Source organism: Onychomys torridus, chromosome 21 (genome assembly GCF_903995425.1).
Source record: "Onychomys torridus chromosome 21, mOncTor1.1, whole genome shotgun sequence".
Classification (NCBI taxonomy): domain Eukaryota; kingdom Metazoa; phylum Chordata; class Mammalia; order Rodentia; family Cricetidae; genus Onychomys; species Onychomys torridus.
Genome location: NC_050463.1, coordinates 38,379,569 through 38,390,734, shown reverse-complemented (window position 1 = coordinate 38,390,734; position 11,166 = coordinate 38,379,569). Strand labels below are relative to the sequence as shown.

The window sequence follows — 11,166 nt, the reverse complement described above, 5'->3', positions numbered from 1 at the left end:
GACAATGACCACAATATCCCCAAACTGCAATATAATCAAGAGACAGACCCAAGAATTCAAGGAAGAGCTGAGTTACACACTAAGGGCAAAGATAATCAATCTGTTCAGTGAGATTATGACAGAAAATTCTCCAAATCTTGAGAAATAGGCTTCCAACTGTTGGGGACCAGGTCCAACCTGTCAAAGGGTTCTTGGGTGGAGGAGTGAGGAATGGAGAAGTATTAGATAGAAATATAGACAGAAACAATGAGAAAGGCAGAGACACAAGATAGCTTTGGGAGGGCCCTAGGTCAATACTCAACTGTCCTGACTTTATTCATAATGGATCTTTTTATCCATCAGCAAGGATAGAGGCAAAAGACCTCCCCCTTTCAAGGTCGAGGTATAAAGTACCAACAAGTTAGACCCTTCAAAACACCTGGTAACCATGCCTATGGCCAAATAATTCTAATATGCAGCTCTGTTGGGAAAGCAAGCTCAGACTTTCTGACCTTGAGTAAGGCCTTACTAGGGAGCCTCCGTGGGTCCCCATATCCAAACACATAAGGTACTTAGAACTCAAAAATAGACATGGACAGAAAAGGACCTCTTCATGACATACTCTAATCAAATGTCAAAAACACACAGCAAAGAAACAGTATAACATCCATAAAGGAAAAATGCCACACATACTCCACTCGTGTGTATATGTGTGTAGGTCATGAAATTAGAAAGATGATCATGACAGGGATGAAATATCTTAGGGAGAGGTTAAAATGAAAGGATAAGTCATCCTAATGGGACAGTAGCAGAAGGGACACTCTGAGGGAAGGAAGGAAACCAGAAGGGCTGGGGTGAGTCACGAGGCATGTGGGAGGAGAGGAAGGGGATAAGCTAGAACAAAGCACAATGACATAATTTTTGTGTGCTAAGTCACTAAACTAAAATAATGGAGCAGAGACTGTAGCTCAGTGGGAGAGCACTTGTTTCATGTGCATTCAATTCCTACTACTGCCAAAAAATCAAATCAAATATTAAAAGAGAAAACCACACCTTGGAAAAAACACACATGGAAAGGAATAATATCCAGGTTAAAATAGGAATAAAGTCCTGATAGGTGATACAACAGCATGGGTGAACTCGGGAAAGTTAAGCTAAATGGAAGAAGCCCATCACAAAAGGTCACATATTGCAAGATTCCACAGAAATGAAATATCCAGGGAAAAGAACCTGGATGTATAGAAAGCTGGGGGTTTCCAGGAATGTGGTACATAATGGGGAAACACTGCCTAATGGGGATGTGGTATTCTTTTGGGTGATGAATATGGGAACTAGCTAGAGGCAGTGATAGCATAATACCAGGAATGTACTGAATGCCCCTGGTTGCAGTCTTGAAAAGGGCTGATTTGATGTTTTGTAGATTTCATCTCAATAAAGTCAAGAAAACTGAAACAAAAACAAATCCATGTCCTTTTTGTTTAATGCAACTATAATACTAATGATTAGAAACATGGCTCACTTATGCATTCATTGGCCCCACTGGAAGACTTAACTTGATGCTAATTCATAGAAGGCAAACTCAAATGCATGACATCATCTATAATTTATTCTATAGATTCAGGAAGATTTGCCTTAGGAAGAATTCTTCATATTAATTAAAAATAACTTTTGTTTAGTGTACAAATTATATTTCATTGTGACATTTTTATACATACTTAGCAGTATACTTTGTACTTTTTTTTTAATCTTCCTTTCCAATTCTCTGCCATCGATTTAATTCATTCTTGATGGCTTCCTTCCCTCCCAAATAATCCTTGCTTCTGCTTTGATAATGCACACACATGCACGCATGCACGCATGTATGCACATATGTACACACAAGTGCCAACGCACACACAAGCATCAATTTTAAGTGCATACTACATTTTTCTCAAACTCTAGGGGGACTGTGATACTGCAACACTTTAGTATAAAATTACTTCAAGATTTTGAGCTTTGAATTTGAATTTAATTAAAAAATATACATGCAATTGACTTTTCAAAACCAGAGTATCCAAATGTATATTAAGTTTTAAAGCAGGGGAGGACACAAGTCCATGCAACAAACTCATGGGGTGTCTAAGTTAGACTCCCTCATTTGTTTATTTGCATCTTCCCGTGTTGCTTGACACACAACTGTAGAAGCAGATGGGCAATTAGAAATGTATGAACTTGATATTTTCAATATTGTGGTATGGGATGCAATAATAAGACACATTATGTGAACTTGTGTTCATTAGAATGATTGTATTCTCATTTGATGACTTTATAATTAAATTTTATCAACAAAATGATTAGAATACCAATGAATACATTTTATAGATTTAAATTTTTTTTTTTCAAGACAAGGTTTCTCTGTGTAGCTTTGCGCTTGTCCTGGATCTTGATGTGTAGACCAGGCTGGCCTTGAACTCACAAAGATCTGCCTTCCTCTGCCTCCCGAGTGCTGGGATTACAGGTGTGTGCCACCACCGCCTGGCCTAAAATTTTTATCTTTAATGACTTTTTGCTGAACAGAAAAACTTCGAAAAGCCCTAATTTAGTTAAACCTCTCATTTAATAGGTTTAGATGTTGATTAGAAGCAAAAACAAGTTTGTCAGACTTCACACCATTACTTGAGGTCCAAGTGAAACCTGATAATCTGAATTGTGTTAACACAACACACTTCCAACACCATAGTGAGTGATGTCCCTTAATATTCTTATGCAGAGCAAGTGTTGGATCTTGAAATGACACAATTGTTCATTGTATAAGATAATCGATTTGCTTTTGAGTTCCTTGCTTATAATTTTTCCAGAATGTTCTCTGAATTTTAGTTGGTCAGGAAGTGCAGTAAGGTTTGGCTTTTGTCTGCAACACAGGAACTTTCTTCATGATCCCACTGAGCAAGCTTTTTGGAGGCAGGTGTAGGAGGCTGACCAACATCCACAGGACAGATTTTGTTTTTACACAATTTAGTATGTCTTCTGTAGTGTGGGTCTTTGTTGAGCACCATTATGTGAGAATTCATCTGCAAACCACTTCTTCTTTTTTTTTTTCCCCGAGACAGGGTTTCTCTGTAGCTTTGGAGGCTGTCTTGAAACTCGCTTTGTAGACCAGGCTGGCCTCGAACTCACACCTGCCTCTGCCTCCTGAGTGCTGGGATTAAAGGCGTGCACCACCATCGCCCGGCTGCAAACCACTTCTTTACACCCTCTTGTAATACCACTCTCAGGCTGTCTCCTGTGGATTCCCGTTGCCCTCAGGAAACCATTAGCTATTGCTTACCAATCTGCAAATATCTTCAACTTAAACAACTTTTTCTTCAAATAAAGTAGACATAACAGTATGTTTGTCTACTAGGATGATTTCCACTGATTTCTTAGGGAACCTCCCCACTGGTTTGGAGTATAATTCCTCAGCAATCTATTTTGGGGTGTTACTGTCTTTACGTGAAAGCCACGGGTAAACCAGGCTTAGATTTCTTTTTTTTCACTGGTGTGAAGCAAGTTTGTAAGAGCACTTGGATTATGAAGGAATGGTGGTCTGGAGGGATAGGCCTCTGGTGTTTTATGAACCTGTTCCTACATCTTCCTGTGTCTTTGGACTTGGATTGGCTAGTATTAGTCACAAGATACTTACATTTGACAAAGGAGTTCTGCTGGGTCCCCTTTTGAATACTAAGTAAAGATGATGTGCTATTGAAAGCATCAACTGGACCCACCAGTTGAGAACCAAGCCATAATAGTAATAGTATGATACTGTTTAGCACAGGTACCACTTTGGGGGTACACTTCAAATTCAAACCATAGCACTGAGAGTGTTTTAAACTTTCTGCACATTTACTTTATCAATTTTATCTCTCATGGCTCAAGATTTTTCTTTCTTTTTGTGGCTGGTCTTGAGAGGGTTAGGTATGCCCAGGCTTCACTGTTTTTCCAGGATTATCCTACTTTAGTGGGATTCAGACTTCAGCATATTCCCACCCCTCCCCCAGTTAACAAATCACCTTGGGACTGTATAATGATGTTAATAGGGTCTAAGTATCACAAGTTAACACAAGAGACAGAGTGCAAACTTCGTCTTCTCATTGACTTCCATCTACCCCTGTTTCTTTCGGCTTTTTAAATTGTTGGTTATTAGAAGCCCCACAGGAAGGTTGTTTCCTCCCGGGAGGAGAATGAAATCACTGGTGAATCTGATTTACCTTTTCCATTATACCACATGTACTATCTAGTAGAAGTTTGCTAAGTTTTCTGGGAAGTAAGGATTATCTCTGTGTATTCCAATAATTATCTACACTATTCTGTCTTGTTATTTTAGAAAAACTTTCTGATGTGTAAAGGACAGTGTTTATCTCAGCAACATCTTGTTTATGTCAACAACATTTTGCCTCGTATATACAGTTTTTGCCAACATGTTTGATATGATTTAAAAAATGAGGGATGGTGAGATGGCTCAGTGAATAAAGGCACATGCCACCAACCCTGATGATCTATGTGAGTTTGATGTCCAGAACCTACATGGGTAGAAGGAGAGACCGACTCCCACGGGATGTCCTCTGAGCTCCATTTATATACTGTGTCATGTGTGTTTCATCTCCTCCCCCAATAAATGTAAAAACAGATATAGAATTATCTTGATGCTTCATATTTGCTTACTAAACTTATATAAGACTAATTTTATATACTATTGATAGCCATCTATCAAAGCTAATTTATATATGTATATATATATTTTTTTTTTTAGAAAATGGATTCTACATCTTTACTCCCAACATTTCTAGATGCAGATCTGACAGTTTTACATATTGAGTGTCTTCCCAAGGATCTTCTTGTGAAATTTCAAGGCAAAAATAAGAGTGAGTGTCAGTTTGACTATCACATTTTGCAGAGGGAGATACAGTACACCCCCAAAGTGAAGACTGATGTGGGCGTCGATGAATTTTGTCTGGTGGAGGAGGAAGCAAGTGGAGAATGGCAGAGAGGAAGAGTGGCAGGAAAGAAGAACGGAGGGTACACAGTGCTGCTCATTGACCGGGGAGAAGAGCTGAAGGTGGATGGCACTCGGGTAGCCTCGGCTTGTGAAAAGTTATTTGAGCTCCCTCCCAGAGTCATATTTGGCATTTTTGCCAACATCCTCCCAGTTGGAGAAAGATGGTCTCCCAAGGCTTTGAATTATTTCAAGTCCCTAGTAGGAATACAGCTGAGAGGCAATATGCAGACTATTTTGCCCCTTCAAATGATTCTTCTCGAGGCGCCCAAAGTTATATCTGAGGTTCTTGAATTACAACTAGGAAGATTTGTTGATCGGGATACATTTCGTCTTATTGCAGAAATATTAAAGGAACTCCCCCAGCCAATGCCAGACTTACTACAACATAGAAGACCTGAGTCATTGGTAAGTAGTAACAGTACTTCACTTGATGTTCAGTATATCCTAGATAATTTCCAGCCATCTTTATCAGTGGGAAGTTTGGACAGCATCAAAGTGTCATCTGCACTGAGCCCTGGTAAATTTTATTGTCAATTACTTAGGCGGATTCCAGAGCTAGAAGACTTGACAGAGTGTATGAATCTGCATTACAACACAGTAGGTCAAGAAACCAGCCCCACTTGCGACAATTTTGGACTCCTGTGTGTTGCTAAAGGGACAAACGGACAGTGGCAAAGAGGAATTCTCCAGCAGCTCTTGCCCGATAATCAAGTGAAAATTTGGTTCATGGATTATGGCAGCAGCGAGTCTATACCCTCAATTCATGTGAAGAAACTGAAACAGGATTTTATTTCCACACCGTTGTTTTCCTTTACCTGTTCTCTGACATATTTGCATTGTCCAGACCCAGAAGTAAGAGAACAACAACTGTCCTTATTTAAGCAAGCCCTGTTAGGACACGAAGTGTATGCCCACATTGACTGGTTCAGTGAGGATGAACATTTATATTATGTGACTTTACAGTCTCAGGAATCTGCAATTAATTCTAAGTGTCTGCTGAGGACGCTGGGCACACAAACACTCTGTCCTGCATCTGAGTGTAACATTCCCAATGCCTTGAGTGAGGCAGCCACTCCTGATCCAGGCAGCTTTGCAGGTGATGGTTTTACTGGAAATGTTCAGCAGTCAGTGGGTGGACTAAGTGAAAAAGATGACCTCAAAGCAGGCTTTCCTGTTAAAACTGCAACAATGGAGACAGACTCTACCCACATAGCACTTGTAGTGAATGTACTAAACCCATCGGATTTCTGGGTACGCCTTAGTAAGTATCAGAACAAATTTCAAGACATAATGGAAACTATGAATGAGTTTTATAATGCATCTGAAAATGATGAACTCACTCTGAGAAACCCTGAACCTGGACTATTCTGTTGTGCCAGATATAGCAAGGACAGATGTTTCTACCGAGCTGTCATCATGGGAAGGAATGATTATTGGATCAATGTTTACCTCCTGGATTATGGAAGTACTGACTCCATACCATTTTTTGATGCCAAAATTTTGCTTCCAGAATTTCGGGATTTGCCTTCCTTAGCCATACATTGTTCACTTGCACATATATCTCCTGCCACAGATTTATGGATACAGGCAGCAACAGATTATTTTAAAAAAGTCGTTCTGAACAAAGCAATTTTGCTTCAAGTTAGAGCAAAGAAAGGTGACAAGTACATGGTGAATATTCAGGATATTGAAGCTGCTGAAAACATGGATGTTGTCTCTCTGATGCTACAAGCTGGATATGCAGAATCTGCAGGGGTAGCTTTAGAAGATCTCCCCAGATCTGTAAGAGAATGTTCAGTGTTAAAATATAAAGATACACTTCATGATAAAAATGTGGCCTCTGTCCCAGTCAAAAGACCCAAGTCTGAAAAGTCGCATTCTGAGAAGCTGAAAGAAAATCTCTTATCTTCACACAGCTTCCTGGATGTAAAAATTTCTTTCAACTTGTGTTTTGAACAGAGCTCATCACAGCCTTATAAGGAATATGTGTTCAAGCCAGGAAAACTTCTTGAAGTCAACTGTTCTTATTGCCATGGCCCAGGTGACTTTTCATGCCAGCTTCTGTGTAAGTTAAGAGATTTGAAATTACTGATGGAACAAATCCAAGATTATTATAGCATCCATCCAGAGCCATATCAGATTGGGAAGGTAGCTTGCGTGGCTAAGCATTCCAGAGATGGGAAGTGGTACAGGGCTGCTATCTTGACTCAAGCATCAGACCAAGAAGTTGAACTAATATTTGTTGACTATGGCAACCAAGAGCGAGTTTTCATTAAAGATCTTTGTGCCATCAACCCACATTTTCTTGCTTTAGAAGCCCAAGCTTTCAGATGCTGTCTCAACTATTTAGTTGAGCCCATTACCTGTAAACTATTAGACTGGACAGCAGAAGCATCCAGAGACTTTGGAAATTTCCTTTCTTCGTGTGGAGGGCTACTCACTTGTATTGTGTATGCCTTAGTTCTTATACACCCTAGATGTTTATGTAATTTAGTGGATTTACAGTCATCACTTACCAGTGCAAATGAATTTCTCCTTCGTCGTGGCTCCGCCCACTACAGTGTATTGTCAAGGCCACTACCATTTTCAGTTAGTCTCTACAGTTACTATTACTCTTCCTTTGATATAAAGATTGGAAGTGAAGAAAACGTGTATATATCACACGTGTATAGTCCCAAAAAGTTCTATTGTCAGCTTTGTAGAAACAGTAAAGATTTAGAGATGTTGGAGACAAGAATCACAGAGATGATTAGCCTCAAAATGTGCTCGAAGTATGACTGGTACAGAATGAGACTGTGCATCTCTAAATACATTGAGGATGGGCTCTCATACAGAGCCTTGGTGAAGCCAACAGGGTCGTCATCTGGCCCTTGCGTTTATTTTGTGGACTATGGGAATGAGCAATTTGTAGAAGAAAACATGCTATGGACCATTTCCGACCAGTTTCCAGAACTCCTGTTTACACCTATGCAAGCAATTCAGTGTTTTCTGTCAGATCTTAGAGATATAGATATTCCAGGAGAAATCAATAGATGGTTTGAAACTAGTTTTTTAGGGAAGCCCTTAAAAGCAGTAATACTGTCTAGGGAGTCAGATGGGCAGCTTGGTATAGACTTATATGATGGGTATCAACATATAAATCAGACAATAAAATTGCTACTTAATGTTTATGGAGAAAAACACTCTGAGCAAGCATGGTGTGTGGAACAGAATCAGAGGTTAAATCAGGCATTTGCTGCTCCTGTGAACGAAAACACAGGAAGCATTAGCTGCCACAATGCAATAAATAAAACTAGCCTTGCAACACATTCTGCAAACAAAACAGATCAATTGATTCATCCCCAAAGTATATATGCCAGGCATTTAAAACCATCTATTTGTTATGAAGTTGAAACCATGCTAAAAAGCACAGCGAAGAAGTCCTCTAGGTATGGACTTAAAAGTAAAAAGGTAAGATTCACTCCCAGGCCTGCACGTGTTCCTGAAAAAATTGACATGGGCTTCAAATCACGAGAGACAGCATCAAAGTTATTCACCAAAGACGTCAATCAAGCAGCTTCCCCAAGACCATGCATCCTTCGTAGACCTCCAATCACAAAGACTCTTCAACTCCACACAGACTTGAGTACCCAGCTTAAAGGGTCTGCACCCACTAGCCACCATCCAGCCAGTTTTCACATTCCACTTGCTGGGAATGGAAATGAAGCCATAGGACTCACCAGTGTTCTCAGTGAAAGAACAAATGGCCAGAAAAAGCAGAACTCCCTGAGCCCTCTGGTGAGAGATCATGTCGATTACTCTAGTGACCATGCCGTGTCCAGAGACATTACTAAGGAAGTATTGTCTGAAGGGTCCTTTGAAGTGAAAGTTTTTGATCATGGTAATACTGCCATAGTAAATGGATCTAAAGTTTATTCAATCAACAGGGAACTCTTAACTGTCCCCCGGCTGGGAATTTATTCTTTCCTTCATAGGATAAGATGGAATGGGCCCATTGAAATGTGTCAAAGCAAAATTGCAGATTATTTTTCCTCGGGAGCAATTAACAGAATAGTTTCTTGTGAATTTCTGAAGACACAAGATGAGAAGTGGGAAGTAAATATAACTTGTGGCGGTAAATGTGTCATCAAGAAATTGCTGAGGTGGTCTCCATGTCCTAAACTACAGGAGACAGCATTGCAGATGCCTCAGGTCATGTCTCACAAAGGTAGTGCCTGTGAAAACAACCACTTGAAGACAGGAAGAATAAATCTGGATGAAGATTCTATGGTCTTCAAACCACTCTCCCAACAGCTTGTTGAAATTCCTTTTGAACTGTTAAGACACGGACAGCTTGAAAAAGCCAAAATGATTTACATTTCAGAGACTGGGGGATTTCATGTGAAGTTATCAAAAAATCAGAAAACATCAGATTAATTCAGAAAGCACGATTAATTTCTAAAGAAGATATTTCCTCTTTTTTTTTTTTTTAATCAATGGATGTTATTGAAAGGGGGTAGAATTCTTGTCAATATCTAAAAGAAATTTAAAATGGTACCAATCCAGAACAGAAGAGCAGTGGGTAAATGAGAAAGTACTTATTTTTTTAGTAAATCATGGACAGTACGAAGTAATGCCTGTAAATAATACCAAGGCACTTAGTAGAGAGATCAGAAATATTCCAAGACAAGGTATGCCTCGTAAATGGATTTGGTTTACACATTCTGAGAAAACAACTCTCAAGTTCTTTGTATGTCTATTTGCTCATTTGGAAATGAGCATCATTTCTCTGAAATAGTTAAACTCTGCTTGGGAAGCAGAAATGTTGGGAGATGGCATGTTGCTTTGTGGATATTTAAATGTGACCTCTGTCTCTGGTGGAAGAAAACAAACTGCAGTCTTTAGGCACTGTTTGCAGTCTGGAGCCCCAGACTCTTTTGTCACTGTGTGTAATCCAGCCATTTGTTTGGGCACTTCTCCAAAGTGGTGGGCAGTATTGTGCTATCACCACTGCTGTCAGTGACCCCCCAGACTTCTGTGTGCAGTTAGAGGATGTCGTTGATACAATGAAGTACCTTTTTACCTTGCTTTCCGACATACCAGAGCCCTTACAAGCCTTGTCCCCAGAGCCTGTGATTCCTGGTTCCAGCTGCCTCTTCAAAAGTGAGTTGGAAGGTCAGTGGAGCAGAGCAGAAATTTCTGAAGTTTCAAATCAATCTTTACATCTCATTTTGATCAACTATGGACTTTCTGTTCATATACCTTACTCAGAAGCAATCAATCTTAAATCTGTTCCTGAGAAAATTATGAGTGTGCCAAGGCTGAGCTAGCCATGTAACCTGAAGTTGTGGAATAATGAAGCTAGGCTGTTTTTTCGAGATTTCCTATGCGAATCAGGCTTAGTGTTTCAGTTTAGGGAGTACGGTTCTGCAGCAGTCTCAGAAGCGGATGTCATTCATGAGAAAAAGAGCGTGGCAGATGTGATAGTGGCGTTTGGTCTTGCCGTGCATCCTAAGGATGCAGCTCGTCCTACCAGAGTGACTGCTACTGGATCTAAACCACAGAGCCATCCCATCTGCCCACTGTTGGACAAACACTGCTACAAAACAGAAAATATTAATGGTGGCACCATAAAACAAAAGCTATGGAAGAAGAAACCTTCAAAGGGGAGACATGTTTCTAGGCGCCTCTTAAAGAAAAGTCATGTCAGTGAAAAATTACATTCTGCAAATTTAAAAACTGAGAAGAAATGTCGTTATTGGGAAACTTAACTTCCCAGGTACTACTCTGCTGGAGACATGCATAGCAGCTTTCGTCTGGGGGACCACCTATCAGTTCGGAGACCGCCTCAGGCTGCTTTGAAAACCTATCAACTGCTGGAGTCCAGGAAAAGAGTTACACAATGGACTCGAATGCAGTCATCGTCAATGAAAGCATGACAGCAGAACACGTGAAAAGTAAGTCGCTGTTTTCAAAGGAGTTTCTATTTTTGATTCTTTGTTTTTAATGGACTATTTGTCCAGAATACAGATACCAAATTACAGGGGCAAAAAAAATCTTACTAGAGAATCTGGATAGAGCTAGTCATGGTGTGTGTGGTTACAGTCTCAGAACTTATCAGGCAGAGGCAAGAGGGTCACCTAAGGCCAGCCCCAGCTGAACTGTAAGTTCTAGGCCAGCGAGAGCTGCATAGA

The 11,166-nt window shown here is 40.1% G+C and overlaps 1 protein-coding gene across 1 annotated transcript; it reads left to right on the top strand.

Annotated features, from left to right (window-relative positions):
- Positions 1-4,750: 4,750 nt before the first annotated feature.
- Positions 4,751-10,743, top strand: Tdrd15 (tudor domain containing 15). Its single transcript, XM_036170521.1, is given in 4 exon segments — positions 4,751-9,403; positions 9,406-9,487; positions 9,490-9,848; positions 9,850-10,743. Coding segments are annotated over 4 exon segments (5,988 nt in total).
- The last annotated feature ends 423 nt before the right edge of the window (positions 10,744-11,166 follow it).